The 22,872-nt window shown below is 44.4% G+C and overlaps 1 protein-coding gene across 12 annotated transcripts in view; it reads left to right on the top strand.

Moving 5' to 3' along the window:
• Window positions 1–22,872, top strand: part of chchd3a (coiled-coil-helix-coiled-coil-helix domain containing 3a) — a 297,090-nt gene that overhangs the window by 17,705 nt on the left and 256,513 nt on the right. For 7 of the 12 annotated variants that reach the window (XM_052517235.1, XM_052517234.1, XM_052517228.1 and 4 more), the window contains exon 5: window positions 21,413–21,593. The exons of the other annotated variants lie outside the window; for them this stretch is intronic. In XM_052517235.1, the coding sequence (XP_052373195.1) occupies window positions 21,413–21,593 (181 nt within the window). The remainder of the gene's footprint in view (window positions 1–21,412; window positions 21,594–22,872) is intronic. 12 annotated transcript variants of the gene reach the window in all.

Genomic DNA, 22,872 nt, shown 5'->3' with positions numbered 1-22,872 from the left:
CTTTACGGGTCATCGTTGTGTATCTGGCTGGTCTTTCCAGTCGGGCCCAGGCACTAACCTGGACAAATTGCTATTGATAAAGAAATGTATTTCCTGTCAGCCATCATAAAATAGAATTTAGAACGAGCATCTGTCTTGGTTTATGTGGCATTGTTGGCTGAAGCAACAGGGTTTGGAAGAGGTAGTGCCTGTCGCATCTCCCAGGCCTGAGTCCCAAATGGCACCCTATTCCGTATATAGTGCACTACTTTTGACCAGTGCCCATAGGGTTCTGGTAACATTTAGTGCACTATATAGAGAATAGGGTGCCATTTGGGAAGTAACACCATTAAAGGAAAGTACGGGGCTTTATTGACCATGATGCTGTGCTGCTTGGATGGACAGAATCAATATTTCCCTTAATGTCTTGTCCCCACCAAGTTCTCTCCTCTGTTTTTTTATGATGTTTGTGTTTTCATTTGGCTTTAGTAGAGCCAACGAGTCTTGGGAGTGAGACTTGGAGAAGATAATCCACTATAAGATGTTCAACTCCCTTTGCCGTGTGACTCACTCATGTTTAGGCCTGAAGACATTGTGTGAATGTTCACTTTTCAAAATGGTGGAGGGGGAAGAGGTGGTTGACACAAATGGCCAGCATACAGTTTGGAACAGAGTGTCTCCAGGATGTTGGATGTGGATTTTCAGCAACTGTAGCTGTTAACAGATGGGCCTAACATGCTGACCACACCGCCTGCATTGCAAAATACATTTACACGTTATTCAATCATTTCATCCTAATTGTCTGCGAGTGCCAACGAGCGTCTGTGTAGCCAGGCACTAAAATAGAACTTGGTTCTATTTTGGACGTCCCGCCTCTCCCATCTCCTCATTGGTTTTTAGGAGCATATATACATGTGGGTGATTGAAAGATGGAGGTCCACACTCAGTCCATTTGGCGGTGGTAATGCACCTTGAAGTTGGTTGCCAAACACCATATAAAATCCATATAAGAAGAATTAATGAGGAGATAAAAAGGGGAAACCTAGTTTATCTGTGGATAACTGTCAGAGGAGAGAACACATGATTTTGTGACTCAACATGGGTCAGACTTCTTCAAAGATCCAGCAAAAACACAAAAGCACCATGTGCATTTTAGATAAAATAACAACCCAATGTTTATCTCCCAGGACACATTATCTAGCAACAGCAACCGAGCTAAATGTCCATGAATGTTTCATGTGTGTTTCGACCTCTCCCCGAATTGATATGGTTGGTTTCTTAACTTGCGTATCATGAAGGTGTCTGGTGGGGATAGACAAAATGAACACATGCGCGGTGGCACACGCAGATGCACGCGCAGAGCTGGTTTGGTCTGCATTTAAGTTCTTTTGAGTTAGCCTACCATTCACCTACTAACGCTACTCTGTAAGGTCTTTTGAGTTGGTAGGTGAATGGTAGGTTAACTCTACTCTGTAAGGTCTTTGAGTTGGTAGGTGAATGGTAGGTTAACTCTACTCTGTAAGGTCTTTGAGTTGGTAGGTGAATGGTAGGTTAACTCTACTCTGTAAGGTCTTTGAGTTGGTAGGTGAATGGTAGGTTAACTCTACTCTGTAAGGTCTTTGAGTTGGTAGGTGAATGGTCTTTGAGTTTTGAGTAGGTGAATGGTAGGTTAACTCTACTCTGTAAGGTATTTGAGTTGGTAGGTGAATGGTACAGTAGGCTGACTCTACTCTGTAAGGTCTTTGAGTGGTAGGTGAATGGTAGGTTAACTCTACTCTGTAAGGTATTTGAGTTGGTAGGTGAATGGTACAGTAGGCTGACTCTACTCTGTAAGGTCTTTGAGGTGGTAGGTGAATGGTAGGTTAACTCTACTCTGTAAGGTCTTTGAGTGAATGGTACAGGTGACTCTATCTGTAAGGTCTTTGAGTTGGTAGGTGAATGGTAACTGACTACTCTGTAAGGTCTTTGAGTTGGTAGGTGAATGGTAGGTTAACTCTACTCTGTAAGGTATTTGAGTTGGTAGGTGAATGGTACAGTAGGCTGACTCTAAAGGTATTTGAGTTGGTAAGTGAATGGTACAGTAGGCTGACTCTACTCTGTAAGGTCTTTGAGTTGGTAGGTGAATGGTACAGTAGGCTGACTCTACTCTGTAAGGTCTTTGAGTTGGTAGGTGAATGGTACAGTAGGCTGACTCTACTCTGTAAGGTCTTTGAGTTGGTAGGTGAATGGTAATGGGCTACAGTAGGTTGAATGGTAGGTTAACTCTACTCTGTAAGGTCTTTGAGTTGGTAGGTGAATGGTAGGTTAACTCTACTCTGAATTTGAGTTGGTAGGTGAATGGTACAGTAGGCTGACTCTACTCTGAGGCATTGGCCTTCTCTCCTTTCCAGGATATCTTCCTTCTCTGCTAATTTTTCATCCTTAATATGTTATGTCTGTTTTTTTTCTTATGTTTTCTATTCATTTGAATTTATTGGGGAAAAGGTCCACCATTATCTTTTAATTGAAAGATGTCGGCACAGAAGGCTCTTTAGCAGCTTCGCCATCAAAGGTAATTGAACTACGATGGTGTTTAGCAGACGACTAGTGATCAGGAACCTGTGCTGGAATAGAGGTGTCATGACCAGCTAGCCTAAGATTGGATTGTTTTAAACTTAACTGGTAGTGTTGACTGTAGTAAAAACTGACAAAGAATCAAGGTGTGGAGTTATGAATGAATTGACTGTTGGTCAAACCCATAGTGTGAAGCTGTCACAGACATTTAGTGACCTGTGAACTTACCTGGGTCTCACTTTGCAGTAGTTCACTTATTCCCTCCTCGATCATTCTTTGTGTGTGTGTGTGTGTGTGTGTGTGTGTGTGTGTGTGTGTGGTATCCAGATGTTCATACCATACCAGGGTATACAGTATTACCGGAAGTGCACAAAACAATTTAGGCAACAGGGATCTTGATCCAGAAGGGGATTGAATGTCTGCTGTAACTAAGAAGCTTGATGTTGACATCTAGCCACTTAGCTAGCAAGTTAGCAAACTAAATCCATAGCTGGAGTCCTGAGCTGGACACCATTTATTTGACACCTCTAAGATTTCTTATAGTTGGACCGCTGCACCACTAAGTTAAGTATAAGGAACTGCGTCTCCGTGCAAGAGGCGTCACTACAGTCCCTGGTTCGAATCCAGGCTGTATCACATCCGTCTGTGATTGGGAGTCCCATAGGGCGGCGCACAATTGGCCCAGCGCTGTTCAGGTTTAGCCGGGGTAGGCTGTCAAGTCGTTGTTCTTAACTGACTTGTCTAGTTAATTTTTGATATTGAACCTGAATTGAAATAAGCAGTGGTGTAGCACGCACCCCCACAGCCCCTGTGAGTCTCCTCAACAACAACAATATATACTGTATTGAAGATCATGCCGTCATTATTTCGAAAAAAATACCACTGTATACGGTATATCTCCCAAGCCTAGCGTATGTTTGGTGTTACAACTAAGCTGGCCAGTTGGTGCCATGCTTCATTAAATATAGAGGTTTGCAGTGCAACTGCTGCTACTGCTTACAACCTCTGTTAGAACACACAAACAATACAGGATAACTCCCAAAATTTGCTTCAGGAATATCACACACACACACACACACACCACACACCACACACCACACACCACACACACACACACTTTCAGTCCCTCTCTCATTCTCACGCGCAAATACACACACAGAATATGTGTGGAGTGTTCATTTGTGGACAGCCCTATCTCATTTAAGGCGGGGTGGCTGCAGGGAGCAGATTTTCTGAAGACTCCTCTGAGAGGCGTCAGAGCAGAAAGGCACATGAGTGAAAGAAATATGCAGTACTCTTCTCGCTCTCGACCTCATATTCTCTCTCTCTCTTGACTTTTATCCTCTATATTTACCTCTCCTCTTCTCTCTCCCTCTATCCTCTATATTTACCTCTACTCTCTCGACCTCCTAGCCTCTCTATTTACCTCTACTCTTCTCTCTCCCTCTATCCTCTATATTTACCTCTACTCTCCTCTTCCTTTGAAATACCACACAGGTCTTCTCTCTGTCCCTCTGCTGTGTCAGCACTCACTGCTGTGCCCTCTGATTGGGGTTGACCTGTGGTGGCCCCTAAGCACTGTGGGAGAAAAAAAGAGGCTCAGGGTGGATGCCACTCAGACTGATCCTCAGACAGGGACAGACAGACACAGGTCTCACTTCTCAGGTTGTTCCTGTCACCACCGGGCATGCCTGCGTTGAATTAAGTGGGACACGGTGGTGAGTCCAGGTGTCACTGTGATGTGTGGTGAATGTGGCAGTAGGTGTCTCTGAGTGCCACTGTGTTTAACACCAGAACCACTAGAGCAGTCATTTGGACTTAAACAATGGCATTATAGTGAATATAAGTGTCGATATGACAGCAATCAAATAGTCCAATTATTGTCAGCTCATGCTTACATGGTATGAGTCTTCAGGCATTGGCATCAGTTGGGGCATGTCCATGTCACATAAACAATGAAAGCTGGTGAGTGGGTTGCAGATGTTTTTGCTTGAGATGTAAGGTCATCAAAAAAGAAACGTCCCTTTTTCAGGACCCTGTCTTTTAAAGATAATTCGTAAAAATCCAAATAACTTCACAGATCTTCATTGTAAAGAGTTTAAACACTGTTTCCCATGCTTGCTCAATTAACCATAAACAATTAATGAACATGCACCTGTGGAACAGTCGTTAAGACACTAACAGTTTAAAGACTGTAGGCAATTTAAGGTCACAGTTATGAATACTTAGGACACTAAAGAGACCTTTCTATTCATTCTGAAAAACACCAAAAGAAAGATGCCCAGGGTACCTGCTCATCTGCATGAACTTGCCTTAGGCATGCTGCAAGGAGGCATGAGGACTGCAGATGTGTCCAGGGCAATACATTGTAATGTCCATACTGTGATAACACCTAAAAGAGCTACAGGGAGACAAGACGGACAGCTGTAACAAAACCTGCACAGGATCGGTACATCTGAACATCACAACTGCGGGACAGGTACAGGATGGCAACAACAACTGCCCGAGTTACACCAGGAATGCACAATCCCTCCATCAGTGCTCAGACTGTCCACAATAGGATGGGAGACGCTGGACTGAGGGCTTGTAGGCCTGTTGTAAGGCAGGTCCTCACCAGACATCACCGGCAACAATGTTGCCTATGGGCACAAACCCATCGTCGCTGGACCAGACAGGACTGGCAAAAAGTGCTCTTCACTGACGAGTCGCAGTTTTGTCTTACCAGGGGTGATGGTTGGATTTGCGTTTATCGTCGAAGGAATGAGCGTTACACCGAGGCCTGTACTCTGAAGGGGGATCAAGGTGGAGGGTCCATCGTGGTCTGGGGCGGTGTGTCACAGCATCATCGGACTGAGCTTGTTGTCATTGCAGGAAATCTCAATGCTGTGTGTTACAGGGAAGACATCCTCCTCCCCCATGTGGTACCCTTCCTGCAGGCTCATCCTGACATGACCCTCGAGCATGACAATGCCACCAGCCATACTGCTCGTTCTGTGTGGGATTTCCTGCAAGACAGGAATGTCAGTGTTCTGCCATGGCCAGCAAAGAGCTCAGATCAATCCCATTGAGCACGTCTGGGACCTGTTGGATCGGAGGGTGAGGGCTAGAGCCATTCCACCCCCAGAAATAAATGTCCGGGATCTTGCAGGTGCCTTGGTGGAAGAATGGGGTAACATCTCACAGCAAGAATGGGTAAATCTGGTGCAGTCCATGAGGGGTAGATGCACTGCAGTACTTAATGCAGCTGATGGCCACACCAGATACTGACCGTTAATTTTGATGTTGACCCCCCCCTTGTTCAAGGACACATTTTTCAATTTCTGTTAGTCACATGTCTGTGGAACTTGTTCAGTTTGTCTGTTGTTGAATTTTATGTTCATAGAAATATTTACTCATGTTAAGTTTGCTGAAAATAAATGCAGTTGACAGTGAGAGGATGTTTAAATTTAAACTTTTCCTAAATAAGTCTATCACACAGTCATTCTTAGAATCTTAATATTAATCCGTTTTATGAGGGAATGTCATTTTAAAAAAGGGTTTCCTCCGTTGCCCCTCATGACAGTTGAATTGAAGGTGCCGTGGTCCGTTGATAATCACGCTGATTTCCACGAAACTGAACCGGTTAAACTATACCCACACTAATTTCACAGATACAACAACGGATGAAATAAATGAAGGAGAAGTATGATGAGGGAGAAAGGTTGAGTTGATGAGGAAGAGGATGCATCATTAGGCCTAGGTCATCACCAGTTGTGAATGAAGAACAGGGCGGGCCATTGTATTGGTCTATTCTAATTATAATCTCTATATGGTATGTACTCTATCAGTCCACTGAATCCAAGCAGTTTTATCAGTCTACTTGTAGTACACAGTGTGAGCATCCGTAACTTACAATGGCAAGAAGACCAAGACGAATGGGATGTACATGCTGCGTTAGTTCTGCTACGAGATCTGAATGAAAACGACTCGGATGGTGGGGAAGAAATGCATATCCTGGCATCTCTGCTGATTATTCTGATCCACAGCCGTAACGGTACGCACTGAGCAGGTGCCTGCGCCTCCACCAAATGAAACGATGAGACAGGAGAGAGGAAATGATAGAACAAGCTGGTGACAATGCTACGGGCCGATTAGCAGCATAAAATATCATCACTGAGAGAGCAGGCCCTACATCTCAGCAACGCACACTAACCAGCTTTCCTTGTTTGTGACATGGACACGCTCCAACTGATGCCGTTACGTGAAGATGCACACCATGTAAACACAAGCTGACAATTTACTGTTTTTGACTGCTGTCAAGTCGACCCTTCTATTCATTGTAATATCAAATCAAATGTATTTATATAGCCCTTCGTACATCAGCTGATATCTCAAAGTGCTGTACAGAAACCCAGCCTAAAACCCCAAACAGCAAGCAATGCAGGTGTAGAAGCACGGTGGCTAGGAAAAACTCCCTAGAAAGGCCAAAACCAAGGAAGAAACCTAGAGAGGAACCAGGCTGTGTGGGGTTGCCAGTCCTCTTCTGGCTGTGCAGGGTGGAGATAATAACAGAACATGGCCAAGATGTTCAAATTGTCGAATTTGTGCAGAATTTGTGCTTTATAATGTGGCAACTGATGTTTTCATCATTTGACCGTTGGTCTTGTTGACTGTGCATCTTGGTAGTTGGGGTATTTTTCTTTTGCCCTTGTAAAAATGATCTGTAGGGTGTTCCAGCACTAGGGTTGCAAAGGGTCGGCAACTTTCTGGTACATTTCTGGAATTTTTCCAAAGATTTTCCATGGGAAGTTAAGCCTGGGAATTTGGGGAATTTTTGCATAAATTCATCAAAAAATGTAGCTTATAACAGTGAACCTTTTTTTGTGGGATACACAAGGCAATTCTAGGTCTTGTGGCATATTTTGGTAAAACTACCCCCAATTAAATGAAATTTAAACCCTCTGCATGCACAGTGCACTCTTCCATCACATGTGCAGTGCAGTGCAGTGCACTCTTCCATCACATGTGCAGCTGATTCTCAAGATCTTGCACACTAATGAGATGCTATTGAGCCCCCACTACTACACTGTCTGAGCCAAGGACTACATGCTTTCTGGTAAGTTTTGATTACAATACTGGGTGGGGTGAATATATTTTATGACATCATTTTTGTTAACTAGTAAATAGTGGCCTACAGCGAAGTGTGTTTAAATCATTTCTAACTTGTTAACAGTTTCTGCTAGTTAGTTTTTTGCTACCAGGTGTGTTTTAGCTTGCTTGAGCCTGCTGAGTGTTTTATTCAACTGTTTGCATACGTTTCATTTGAAAAACATTTCTTACGAAGGAGTTTGTTTTAATTTGACCTTTTATTTAACTAGGCAAGTCAACTAAGAACAAATTCTTATTTACAATGACGGCCCGAGGAACAGTGCCTTGTTCAGGGGCAGAACGACATATTTTTACCATGTCAACTCGGGATTCGATCCAGCCACCTTTCAGTAACTGACCCAATGCTCTAACCTCTTGGCGACCTGCCGCCCCATGTTTAATCTAACTGCTTAACTATTTATCTGTACATGGATTTACATTTTTTTTTTATTCTTTCCTTTTTTTTAACCTTCTAATCTTTACAGGACGTTGCCACGGGCACTATCTGATGTGTGGAGACGTTTCACTGCAGCTAATGTAGAAGGAAAAGCGGTGTACATTTGCAAGTACTGTACCAAATCATATGTGAAGAATGCAACAAAGATGCAGAATCATCTGGCCAAGTGCATAAAGTTCCCTCGGCGCTCACAACAAGCAACCTCTGACAAAAGTCCCTCTACTTCTATTCGAGGTGAAAATGATGAATCAGACACCTTATTGATAGCAACAGCTCGTGGTCCTCCTGGAATCAGACACCTTATCGATAACAACAGCTCATGGTCCTCCTGGAATCAGACACCTTATCGACAGCAACAGCTCATGGTCCTCCTGTAATCAGACACCTTATCAACAGCAACAGCTCATGGTCCTCCTGTAATCGGACACCTTATCAACAGCAACAGCTCATGGTCCTCCTGGAATCGGACACCTTATCAACAGCAACAGCTCATGGTCCTCCTGTAATCGGACACCTTATCAACAGCAACAGCTCATGGTCCTCCTGTCAATCGGACACAATGGAGGAACGTAGCAGAGAAATACTGATGAATGTCTTGCTTGAGCTTGTGTGCAATTGGTTCACCTCTGATGCTCACAGGCAATGTGTATTGGAAGAGATTGCTGAATGTTCTTCGCCCAGCATACACCCCTCCAACCAGACATGCTTCTACTCATTTGCTGGGTGCAGAGTTCAACAGAGTTCAAGTAAATCATAGAGAAAGCAAACTGTATTGCAATCATCTCTGATGGGTGGTCGAATGTTCGTGGGAAAGGAATAATTAACTACATCATCTCCACCCCTCAAACCAGTATTCTACAAGAACACAGACACAAGGGACAATGGACACACCGGTCTCTACATTGTAGATGAGCTGAAGGCAGTCATCAATGACCTCGGACCACAGTCGGTATTTGCACTGGTGACAGACAATCCTGCGAACATGAAGGCTGCTTGGTCTAAAGTGGAGGAGTCCAACCCTCACATCACACCCATTGGCTGTGCTACTCATGCATTGAATCTGCTCCTCAAGGACATCATGACACTGAAAACAATGGATACACTTGACAAGAGAGCCTCGGAAATGGTAATTATAGCAGCAATCTACCTCACCAAGCAGTGAGAAGAATAAGAGCACCACATTGAAGCTGCCCAGCAACACCTGTTGGGGTGGTGTTGTCATCATGTTTGACAGTCTCCTGGAGGGGAAGGCGTGTCTCCAAGAAATAGCCATATCACAGTCTGCTGACATGGACAGCCCCATCAAGAGGACCTTCCTGGACAATGTATTTTGGGAGAGTGTGGTAAGCAGCCTGAAACCTATTGCAGTAGCCATTGCACTGATTGAGGAAGACAATGCCATCCTGTCTGATGTTCAGACTCTGCTTGCAGATGTCAGAGAAGAAATCTATACTGCCCTGCCCACATCACTGTTGCTCCAAGCAGAGGAAACTGCTGTTCTGAAATGCATCAAAAAGCATTTAGACTTCTGCCTGAAGCCCATACCCGCCGCAGCGTACATGTTGGACCCCAAGTATGCTGGAGCATCCTATCTGATGCAGAGATCAACAAGGCCTATGGTGTCATCAATCTCTCGCCACCTTGGCCTGGATGAGGGCAAGGTTCTTGGTATTTTGGCAAAGTACACTTCCAAGCAAGGGCTTTATGTCTACTTATGATAAGGTTAAAGGTTCATGTTTCTGTCTCCATATGATATGGTAAATATATACAATGCAAAAAAACATCTACATTTTAAATGGTATTAATATTCATTTGCATATATTCCCGTTAATTCCCACGGAAAGTTTCCACCTCTGATTATTCCCAAAAATGTGCAACCCATCCAGCACACATGCTTTCTGTTTAATAGTTGTAACATAGCCTCCAAAAATACAATTGATTGAACACTTGATTAATTATTTTTTGTTTTATTATTGACATGTTTTACATATAGTCTACAGCAACATAAACTAATAAATGCTTTTGTTCTCATGTTACTTGAGACCATCGTAAACACAACCAAATTAACATTTTTGTGATCGCCTATATGAAATGTATTAATTAGTGTTAGAATGTTGCAGTCAGAATGACTACTCACTGGCTTGAAGAGGAGGCCCAGCGGTTCTAGTGTTAGAATGTTGCAGTCAGAATGACTACTCACTAGCTTGAAGAGGAGGCTCAGCGGTTCTAGTGTTAGAATGTTGCAGTCAGAATGACTACTCACTGGCTTGAAGAGGAGGCCCAGCGGTTCTAGTGTTAGAATGTTGCAGTCAGAATGACTACTCACTAGCTTGAAGAGGAGGCCCAGCGGTTCTAGATTTAGAATGTTGCAGTCAGAATGACTACTCACTAGCTTGAAAAGGAGGCCCAGCGGTTCTAGTGTTAGAATGTTGCAGTCAGAATGACTACTCACTGGCTTGAAGAGGAGGCCCAGCGGTTCTAGTGTTAGAATGTTGCAGTCAGAATGACTACTCACTAGCTTGAAGAGGAGGCCCAGCGGTTCTAGTGTTAGAATGTTGCAGTCAGAATGACTACTCACTAGCTTGAAGAGGAGGCCCAGCGGTTCTAGTGTTAGAATGTTGCAGTCAGAATGACTACTCACTAGCTTGAAGAGGAGGCCCAGCGGTTCTAGTGTTAGAATGTTGCAGTCAGAATGACTACTCACTGGCTTGAGGAGGAGGCCCAGCGGTTCTAGTGCTAGAATGTTGCAGTCAGAATGACTACTCACTGGCTTGAAGAGGAGGCCCAGCGGTTCTAGTGTTAGAATGTTGCAGTCAGAATGACTACTCACTGGCTTGAAGAGGAGGCCCAGCGGTTCTAGTGTTAGAATGTTGCAGTCAGAATGACTACTCTCTAGCTTGAAGAGGAGGCCCAGCGGTTCTAGTGTTAGAATGTTGCAGTCAGAATGACTACTCACTAGCTTGAAGAGGAGGCTCAGCGGTTCTATTGTTAGAATGTTGCAGTCAGAATGACTACTCACTCGCTTGAAGAGGAGGCCCAGCGGTTCTAGTGTTAGAATGTTGCAGTCAGAATGACTACTCACTGGCTTGAAGAGGAGGCCCAGCGGTTCTAGTGTTAGAATGTTGCAGTCAGAATGACTACTCACTGGCTTGAAGAGGAGGCCCAGCGGTTCTAGTGTTAGAATGTTGCAGTCAGAATGACTACTCACTGGCTTGAAGAGGAGGCCCAGCGGTTCTAGTGTTAGAATGTTGCAGTCAGAATGACTACTCACTGGCTTGAGGAGGAGGCCCAGCGGTTCTAGTGTTAGAATGTTGCAGTCAGAATGACTACTCACTGGCTTGAAGAGGAGGCCCAGCGGTTCTAGTGTTAGAATGTTGCAGTCAGAATGACTACTCACTAGCTTGAAGAGGAGGCCCAGCGGTTCTAGATTTAGAATGTTGCAGTCAGAATGACTACTCACTAGCTTGAAAAGGAGGCCCAGCGGTTCTAGTGTTAGAATGTTGCAGTCAGAATGACTACTCACTCGCTTGAAAAGGAGGCCCAGCGGTTCTAGTGTTAGAATGTTGCAGTCAGAATGACTACTCACTGCTTGAAAAGAGGCCCAGCGGTTCTAGTGTTAGAATGTTGCAGTCAGAATGACTACTCACTAGCTTGAAGAGGAGGCCCAGCGGTTCTAGTGTTAGAATGTTGCAGTCAGAATGACTACTCACTAGCTTGAAGAGGAGGCCCAGCGGTTCTAGATTTAGAATGTTGCAGTCAGAATGACTACTCACTAGCTTGAAGAGGAGGCCCAGCGGTTCTAGTGTTAGAATGTTGCAGTCAGAATGACTACTCACTGGCTTGAGGAGGAGGCCCAGCGGTTCTAGTGCTAGAATGTTGCAGTCAGAATGACTACTCACTGGCTTGAAGAGGAGGCCCAGCGGTTCTAGTGTTAAATGTTGCAGTCAGAATGACTACTCACTCGCTTGAAAAGGAGGCCCAGCGGTTCTAGTGTTAGAATGTTGCAGTCAGAATGACTACTCACTGGCTTGAAGAGGAGGCCCAGCGGTTCTAGTGTTAGAATGTTGCAGTCAGAATGACTACTCACTCGCTTGAAAAGGAGGCCCAGCGGTTCTAGTGTTAGAATGTTGCAGTCAGAATGACTACTCACTAGCTTGAAGAGGAGGCCCAGCGGTTCTAGTGTTAGAATGTTGCAGTCAGAATGACTACTCACTAGCTTGAAGAGGAGGCCCAGCGGTTCTAGATTTAGAATGTTGCAGTCAGAATGACTACTCACTAGCTTGAAGAGGAGGCCCAGCGGTTCTAGATTTAGAATGTTGCAGTCAGAATGACTACTCACTAGCTTGAAAAGGAGGCCCAGCGGTTCTAGTGTTAGAATGTTGCAGTCAGAATGACTACTCACTGGCTTGAAGAGGAGGCCCAGCGGTTCTAGTGTTAGAATGTTGCAGTCAGAATGACTACTCACTGGCTTGAAGAGGAGGCCCAGCGGTTCTAGTGTTAGAATGTTGCAGTCAGAATGACTACTCACTGGCTTGAAGAGGAGGCCCAGCGGTTCTAGTGTTAGAATGTTGCAGTCAGAATGACTACTCACTGGCTTGAGGAGGAGGCCCAGCGGTTCTAGTGTTAGAATGTTGCAGTCAGAATGACTACTCACTGGCTTGAAGAGGAGGCCCAGCGGTTCTAGTGTTAGAATGTTGCAGTCAGAATGACTACTCACTAGCTTGAAGAGGAGGCCCAGCGGTTCTAGATTTAGAATGTTGCAGTCAGAATGACTACTCACTAGCTTGAAAAGGAGGCCCAGCGGTTCTAGTGTTAGAATGTTGCAGTCAGAATGACTACTCACTGGCTTGAAAAGGAGGCCCAGCGGTTCTAGTGTTAGAATGTTGCAGTCAGAATGACTACTCACTGGCTTGAAAGGAGGCCCAGCGGTTCTAGTGTTAGAATGTTGCAGTCAGAATGACTACTCACTAGCTTGAAGAGGAGGCCCAGCGGTTCTAGTGTTAGAATGTTGCAGTCAGAATGACTACTCACTAGCTTGAAGAGGAGGCCCAGCGGTTCTAGTGTTAGAATGTTGCAGTCAGAATGACTACTCACTAGCTTGAAGAGGAGGCCCAGCGGTTCTAGTGTTAGAATGTTGCAGTCAGAATGACTACTCACTGGCTTGAAGAGGAGGCCCAGCGGTTCTAGTGTTAGAATGTTGCAGTCAGAATGACTACTCACTGGCTTGAAGAGGAGGCCCAGCGGTTCTAGTGTTAGAATGTTGCAGTCAGAATGACTACTCACTCGCTTGAAAAGGAGGCCCAGCGGTTCTAGTGTTAGAATGTTGCAGTCAGAATGACTACTCACTGGCTTGAAGAGGAGGCCCAGCGGTTCTAGTGTTAGAATGTTGCAGTCAGAATGACTACTCACTCGCTTGAAAAGGAGGCCCAGCGGTTCTAGTGTTAGAATGTTGCAGTCAGAATGACTACTCACTAGCTTGAAGAGGAGGCCCAGCGGTTCTAGTGTTAGAATGTTGCAGTCAGAATGACTACTCACTAGCTTGAAGAGGAGGCCCAGCGGTTCTAGATTTAGAATGTTGCAGTCAGAATGACTACTCACTAGCTTGAAGAGGAGGCCCAGCGGTTCTAGATTTAGAATGTTGCAGTCAGAATGACTACTCACTAGCTTGAAAAGGAGGCCCAGCGGTTCTAGTGTTAGAATGTTGCAGTCAGAATGACTACTCACTGGCTTGAAGAGGAGGCCCAGCGGTTCTAGTGTTAGAATGTTGCAGTCAGAATGACTACTCACTAGCTTGAAGAGGAGGCCCAGCGGTTCTAGTGTTAGAATGTTGCAGTCAGAATGACTACTCACTAGCTTGAAGAGGAGGCCCAGCGGTTCTAGTGTTAGAATGTTGCAGTCAGAATGACTACTCACTAGCTTGAAGAGGAGGCCCAGCGGTTCTAGTGTTAGAATGTTGCAGTCAGAATGACTACTCACTGGCTTGAGGAGGAGGCCCAGCGGTTCTAGTGCTAGAATGTTGCAGTCAGAATGACTACTCACTGGCTTGAAGAGGAGGCCCAGCGGTTCTAGTGTTAGAATGTTGCAGTCAGAATGACTACTCACTGGCTTGAAGAGGAGGCCCAGCGGTTCTAGTGTTAGTACATACACACTTCACTATCACAGACGCCACATGAGGAACTTCAGAAAGCAGTACTTCCCCTCAAATAAAAACACACCTTATGGAACAGTGGAGCAACACAAACATAGACACATGCATGTGTACACACACATGCACGATAACATACAATATATATATATATTTAACCTTTATTTAACAAGGCAAGTCAGTTAAGAGCAAATTCTTATTTACAATGATGGCCTTCCGGGGAACAGTCTTGTGAGGGGCAGAATGACAGATTTTTACCTTGTTAGCTCTGGGATTCGATCCAGCAACCTTTCGGTTACTGGCACAGCGCTCTAACCACTAGGCTACCTGCCGCACTATGTACACATTTTGTACTGTAGATATGTGGTAGTGGTGAAGAAGGGTCCTGAGGGCACACAGTGTGTTGTGAAATCTGTGAATGTATTCTTTTCAAATAGTGTAAACAGCCTTAATTTTGCTGGACCCCAGGAAGAGTAGCTGCTGGCACAGCTAATGGGGATCCATAATAAATACAAATAATTGTTCTTCCATGACCCTGTTGGCTAGGCTCCCTCTCCTTGTTCGGCTAGTAATTGGTGCGTGTTGCTACGGCAGAGGTTTATATTCCCACTGTTTCTTGATAATACTGCGATACCATTGACCTTCTCCCAGCATCCGTCTCTCCTCTTTAACCAGCCTGACATTTGGACTTCTTTCTCTATTTTAGATCACTCTTAATGACTGAGGTCATATCTGTTTTGTTACTCATCTCTCTCCATTTACATTTTAGTCAGTTAACTTATGCTCTTATCCGACTGACAGCAGTGAGTGCTTACATTTTCCATGCTGTTTCCCTGTGGGAATCGAACCCACAACCCTGGCGTTGCAAGCGCTATGTTCTACCAACTGAGCCTCTCACTCACTCCCTCTCTCTCACCTCCTTCTATTAATTTCCTTTGCTCCCTCCCACAAAAACGGGAAAATAAACCAAATTTTCCACCACCATGCTAGAGTGGCTACTGCTACTTCCTGATGTTGTGCCTGTGCTCAGCCAGGGGTTAACAACAGACTGCTGCAGTGTGCATCTTCCGGAATATATCTGAAAACGGTTGTGAAAATGTAGTTTTATTAAGGAAGAAGACTGTACGCATATTCCCCCTCAAAATCCAGCAGCACGCAATTAAAACTACTTAAGGAAGAAACGGATGCCTTTGCAGCCTGAATGGAGGATGTTTCTGTACGAACCGGTCCCAGAGGGATACCAGTGTTTTACCGGCTGGGTACATTACGCCAAGACGAAAGTGAAGATGTATCACACACTAGCAGCTGTCTAGGCCTTTTCTCTCCCTTCTTTTCAGTACTACCCTTTTATCAGAGGTGAGATGCATTCACACCATTAACTTAGTAGCCTTATCAACATGTAGATGACTTGACACATGGATGGTTGTGTGACTAAATGTGTTGCACTTATGGAGTGCGTCTCTCCCTTCTGTCACCATAGAAATGGAATCCACTCATCACAGAATGTTGACTTTGAATGGGTATGTCCATTCTAGTAAATATATTTCTTTACTTACGCATCTCTAGAGCAGCTCACCATTAGGATGAGGCAGCACAGGTCCTATATGCCCTCAGGCTCCAGCACTGGAGATCATTTCACACCTGATACATTTCCTCATGTTGTCTGCCTCTCTCTGGGGAGGAGTGTGTTTTCCCCTCCAGTTAATTGTCATTTCTGTAAACAACAATACAAATGAGTTAGGATTTCCCTCTCTAACACAGTCCATTAATAGCTTTTTCTGCTTGTACCTTGTGTTTGATTCATTAGCGGAAAACAAAGGTAAATTAGAATTCACATTTGCTTTTTCTGTCTGCATAGTGAGAGAAGCAGCTTTACATTTACATTTAAGTCATTCAGCAGACGCTCTTATTAGTACAGTACAGGTCACACCAGGCGTCCTCATTGGCCAGGTGGAAGAGGGGCTCAACTCCTATAGAAAGGTGGTACTACTTCACTGACTGACTGAAAGGTATAAGGTATCTAGAGCCACCCTCCACCACCTGGTTATACCAGCCTCTACCCCCCCATAGCCTCCTTTGCCCCTAGGAGTTGGGTGAGCCCCCCCCATCAATGATTCATCCCCAGCATTCAACAACATTATTCCCACATTAAAATTGCATGGTGCCTTTAAACCTCTTTGTTCAGAGGCGTTTGGTTTGGGCCCTGGGCACACCTCAGCACCGTTACGCAAGACTGCCACAATCCATATCTACAACTCTGCGAGCGGAGAGACTGTGAGATTTTATGGGGAAGTGTAGGAGATGAGGAGGGGTCTTTGAGTAGATCTGATGTACAGTATTTTGGAATTCAACAGTTTGTTGACCCATATGTTATTTGATAGATGTGTGTGTGTGTGTGTGTGTGTGTGTGTGTGTGTGTGTGTTCTTTAACCAGATAAATCACATTGAGATTGGCATCTTTTTTTCCAGTGGGTTCTGACCAAGATGGCAGCATTCATAGTTACACATGTGACACAACATAACACATAATAATGAATGGAAGTTAAATTGGTGCAAAGTCCATAAAAGTGTGTTAAACCTTCTCTTTAAAAGACATGTCAGTGTATTTGGGTAGTTTGAGAAGCAAGAGGCCGTAGGGCAGTAGAGAATGGTTTGGAACGCCTGCAAATAAGGGTGTTTAATTGACCTTACCACATAGTGGTGACCTTAGTACATGTTGACCTAACATGATCACTGTTTGCCTGGCCTTAACCTCAACACCTACTGTATGTACATGTTGACCTAACATGATCACTGTTTGCCTGGCCTTAACCTCAACACCTACTGTATGTTCATGTTGACCTAACATGATCACTGTTTGCCTGGCCTTAACCTCAACACCTACTGTATGTTCATGTTGACCTAACATGATCACTGTTTGCCTGGCCTTAACCTCAACACCTACTGTATGTTTATGCCTTCAGACTGACTGAACATCTGTCAATAGTTTTTTAAGGACTCGTTAAGGACTCGCCATAACATTTGTGACAGCAGTTTATTTTTCCTACATTTCACTCTGTCACCAAAAGTGAAGTACTTCTTGTTCAAGGTCACTTTCAACGTGCTGAAAGCAGAGTGTTGTGTTTTGGGTGCCTCTCTGGAGTGGCTGAGGAGCACATGCAGTCCTCTCCAAAGTGATGATACCCCTCAATAACCTTCTTTTACACACCCTCACCCTATTTCAAGTATCAAACCACTGAGCCATCAAAAAACACACCCAGCCCCAAACAGCCAATCTCCCAGTTCTTTAACCAAAGATTATAGTCTCTCTATCTCCACATGTGGAGGGGGAAAGGCATCCACCTATTCCCAGGAAGATGATTCCTTCCCCCTGGTAGGTACACACACACACACACACACACACACACACACTTTCTCTCTTGCCAGTCTTCCACAGCGAATGAAAAATGTGTCCAATATCCCTAGACGGACAATAATGATCAGAAAGCAATAGAGGTGAGGTGGATAGATAGCACCTTGCCCTGCGATAGCCGTTTTGCTTGGGTTTGCAGTTAAGGGTGTGTGCGTGGGTTTTAAAGGTTTTGCTTTGCTGCTGTTTCTCAGCAAGGCACTCCCATTACTTCTCATTGTTACGGTGGGGACTTTTCGTCTATTGTCTGAGTTGCTCTGTTGTTGGCCAGGGCTAATGGCCGCTCCTTTAGCTGCCTTCAACCCGATCTCCTCTCACTCCCTGGGCTCCTTCAGTGTCTTCAAAGGTCTGTAGGACCTGGTGGAGGAAAGGGGCCATTAAAGATGATCTCAGAGCACACACACACCTGACACAGGCATAACACACGGGCAGACAGAAACATGACACTAACAAGACAGGCACACACACACTGACACTAACACACAGGGCATGTAAACAGACAGACATGTAAACATGTACACCTGACACTAACACACCTGAACAGACAGGCATGTAAACACACACACCTGACACTAACACACGGGCAGACAGACATGTAAACACACACACCTGACACTAACACACGGGCAGACAGGCATGTAAACACACACAGAAGACCTGCATGCTCACTCACTCCCTATTACACGGGAGAGATGGAAAACAGAATGTTTTTATCTTTTGAAAAGGAATGTTATTCTACTGTGTGTGTGTGTGTGTGTGTGTGTGTGTGTGTGTGTGTGTGTGTGAGAGAGCCCATGATGGATGGAGAGTGCTGACATGTGCAGCTCAGTGGACTGGGAGACTGGACATGGCTAGACTCTCTCTTCTTCCCCCTCTCTCGCTCTGCTTCACTCTGAAAGACATTGCACGTCACCCCTGCTCCCCCCTGCTCTCTGACATCAGAGGTAGCAGACCAAACATCAGCTGTATATTGGACCATGTCACCCAGGGCCAGTCAACCTATAGAAGGTCTTAGTGGTAGATGATGAACTGTTTGATTCGTCTATCAGTTTAATGATGGGTTGTTGTGGACTGGTGGTCATAGGAATGTTATTTTAACTTTGGTTGATCACTATCGGACCACCCATCTAGCTGTGATTTCTAACCTTCCTGTTACTGTTTCAGCCATAGAATAGTTTAAGGTCTATTTTAGAGCGTAGGTCAACGTAGTTGATTTGATATATTTCCTCAGTCAGTATTGTAGGCTAATTACACCCACATTTCTCCGCAGTGGTTCAGTGTGTCTTTACTTCACTTCCAGTGCCTTTGGAAAGTATTCAGACCCTTTGTTCCACATTTTATTACGTTACAGCCTTATTCTAAAACTGATGAGAAAAAAATAATGTAATCAATCTACACACAATCCCCCATAATGACAAAGTGAAAACAGTGTTAAAAAATGTTTGCGAATGTATTGAAACAGAAATACCTTATTTACGTAAGTATTCAGACCCTTTGCTATGAGACTTGAAATTGAGCTCAGGTTCATCCTGTTTCCATTGAACATCCTTGATGTTTCTACAACTTGATTGGAGTCCACCCGTGGTAAATTCAATTGATTGGACATGATTTGGAAAGGCACACACCTGTCTATATAAGGTCCCATAGTTGACAGTACATTTCAGGACAAAGACCAAGCCATGAGGTCAAAGGAATTGTCCGTAGAGCTCCGAGACAGGATTGTGTCGAGGCACAGATCTGGGGAAGGGTACCAATACATTACTGCATTATTGAAGGTCACCAAGAACACAGGGGCCTCCATCATTCGTAAGTGGAAGAAGTTTGGACAGCTGGCCTCCCGGCCAAACTGAGCAATCAGGGGAGAAGGGCCTTGGTCAGGGAGGAGACCTACGACCCAATGGTCACTGACCGAGCTCCAGAGTTCCTCTGTGGAAATGGCAGAACCTTCCATAAAGACAACCATCTCTGCAGCACTCCATCAATTAGGCCTTTATGGTAGAGTTGCCAGACGGAAGCCACTCCTCAGTAAAAGGCACAAGACAGCCCACTCCAGAGCGCTCAGGACCTTAGACCTGAGCAAAGGTTCACCTTCCAACCGGACATCAACCCTAAGCACACAGCCAATACAACTCAGGAATATCTTCAGGACAAGTCTCTGAATGTCCTTGAGTGGCCCAGCCAGAGCCCGGACTTGAACACGATCGAACATCTCTGGAGAGACATGAAAATATCTGTGCAGCGACATTCCCCATCCAGCCTGACAGAGCTTGAGAGGATCTGCAGAGAAGAACGGGAGAAACTCCCCAAATACAGATGTCCCAAGTTTGTAGCATCATACCCAAGAAGACTCAGGCTGTAATTGCTGCCAAAGGTGCTTCAAAAAGTACTGACTAAAGGGTCTGAATACTTATGTAAATTATTTATTTTTGAATACATTTGCATAAATGTCCCCCAAAAAGGTTTTACTTTGTCATTATGGGGTATTGTGTGTAGATTGATGAGGGGGAAAATCTATGTAATCTATTTTAGAATAAGGCTGTTCACTAACAAAATGTGGCAAAAGTCAAGGGGTCTGAGTACTTTATGAATGCACTGTATATTAGGCTGGTGTGTTTGATTCTGAACAGAGGAACAGTTTGGATCTCACTGTTCAGGGACCTTCACCAATCACACCAGCGCAGTGTAGCGATGAACGTGTTGCCAGGCAACTATAAGAATCTAATGCCTAGTGACGCTTCAAAAAGTTGCATCGTTCCAACTGCCTGGTGGGAAGTGTGTGCAGGTTTACCAGCTCAAAATAACACTGCACTCTTCCTATGTAAATACATCCGGAGGGGGGTTTCGCAGGAAAGTGTCACGTCTAAATGAATCTCAGGCAAAATGTGCCTGTTCCTAAACCCCTCTGACTCATTGGACTGTCTGTCAAAGTGCTCACCTCTTTCCCTCAGGGAGAGTGAGGGAGAGCTACGTCACGTGGTTATACAGCCCCCTCCCACTCACTGCAGCACCTGATAGAACTTTGTGGAATAACGCAAATCTACAACAACACATGTACGTTCTGTCACAGCTAAAATACGACATTCGGGAAGTCCAATTGATTATTTGATATGGCATATACAGTACATTTTATGTTATGAAGTTGCCTTTTCTGAGATCTCTGCCAAGCAAGGAGGACAGGAGACGACCTAATCCCGCCTCCCACTTTTACCTTGTAACCCCTTTGGACAGTCCACCTGCCTATCAACACTGTTCGTTTTCCCTCTCTGACTGTCGGCTACATCCCTCGTTGCATGGTGTGATCAGATCATTACGGCAAAGTACATCTACTAAAATGAGAGGGAAAGACTAGTGAGTGTTCACCATAACGTCCAAGTCATAGGAGGACACGTATGGACTAAAAGGCTCATTTATGGAACTAATGTTTAATTTAGGTGAATAACATAGTTATGGCATCTGGGTGGCCACTACAGAGGACATTTCCTGATGAGCTCTTATTTAATGTGATAAAAATTATTATAGTCCTGACAACTCGTTTAACTATTCCTGAGATATTCACTTACTAGAAACAATGTGACTATCAAACTCAGCAAAATTATAATTACACACACTACTTTTCAGTTTTCATAAACTTGAGCTGTGTATGTTTGTGTGTATCTCATGTGTTTACGTGTCTGCTTGCTTATGCTTATGTGCGTCTGTCCTTTTTCTAGTGTTGTAAATGTTAACTGTCTGTCTCTGTCAGGCTGGAGGAGGAGAAGGTCCATGCTGCATCCTTTGCTGAGGCTGAGGCCCAGGCCAGTGTGAAGGATGAGGTGGGTCGTATCCTGGAGCTGGAGAGAGCCACGACCCATAATACCCTGACGCAGGCTGTCATGAGGGAGAAGGTCAGCGCTGAGGACGAGAGGCTACGCACCCAGCTTTACGTAAGTCCCTAACCCCCTCCAACCGTTTTTCAACCCCCCCCCCTTCGTCAATTGGTTTTGTTCCAGTCTCAGCCCAGCACAAACACTGACTTTCACAGTCATCAAGATCAGATGTTGATTAGGTGAATGAAGTGTTTTAGTGCTGGGCTGGAACAAATGTCTGTACACCCACTAGCTAGGGGTTGATGACTGTAATGGCCCTGATGGCAGCTCATTCCCCTCTGTAACCAGGGTGATGATCACTGTGCTCCTCATAGGTGGGACCATCCAATAACCAAAACAGAGGACTATATAGTATTATCTTAGTATCTGTAAAACATCTTGTTCTGCTGGGCATCCTAATGTTATACTGGACTCCACTGAAACATGAGGACTATATAGTATTATCTTAGTGTCTGTAAAACATCTTGTTCTGCTGGGCATCCTAATGCTATACTGGACTCTGAAACATGAGGACTATATAGTATTATCTTAGTATCTGTAAAACATCTTGTTCTGCTGGGCATCCTAATGCTATACTGGACTCTGAAACATGAGGACTATATAGTATTATCTTAGTATCTGTAAAACATCTTGTTCTGCTGGGCATCCTAATGCTATACTGGACTCCACTGAAACATGAGGACTAACTTAGTATCTGTAAAACATGTTCTGATCCTAATGTATACTGGATCTTAGTATCTATCTGTAAAATGAGGACTATAGTATAATCATCTTGTTCTGCTGGGCATCCTAATGCTATACTGCACTCCACTGAAACATGAGGACTATATAGTATTATCTTAGTATCTGTAAAACATCTTGTTCTGCTGGGCATCCTAATGTTATACTGTACTCCACTGAAACATGAGGACTATATAGTATTATCTTAGTATCTGTAAAACATGTTCTGCTGGGCATCCTAATGTTATACTGGACTCCACTGAAACATGAGGACTATATAGTATTATCTTAGTATCTGTAAAACATCTTGTTCTGCTGGGCATCCTAATGCTATACTGCACTCCACTGAAACATGAGGACTATATAGTATTATCTTAGTATCTGTAAAACATGTTCTGCTGGGCATCCTAATGCTATACTGTACTCCACTGAAACATGAGGACTATATAGTATTATCTTAGTATCTGTAAAACATCTTGTTCTGCTGGGCATCCTAATGCTATACTGCACTCCACTGAAACATGAGGACTATATAGTATTATCTTAGTATCTCAAAACATGTTCTGCTGGGCATCCTAATGCTGTACTCCACTGAAACATGAGGACTATATAGTAT

The sequence above is a fragment of the Oncorhynchus keta genome, unplaced genomic scaffold, assembly GCF_023373465.1.
Source record: "Oncorhynchus keta strain PuntledgeMale-10-30-2019 unplaced genomic scaffold, Oket_V2 Un_scaffold_630_pilon_pilon, whole genome shotgun sequence".
NCBI classification, from domain to species: domain Eukaryota; kingdom Metazoa; phylum Chordata; class Actinopteri; order Salmoniformes; family Salmonidae; genus Oncorhynchus; species Oncorhynchus keta.
The sequence above is the reverse complement of the archived record's forward strand: the minus strand, read 5'-3'. Positions and strand labels throughout refer to the sequence as shown.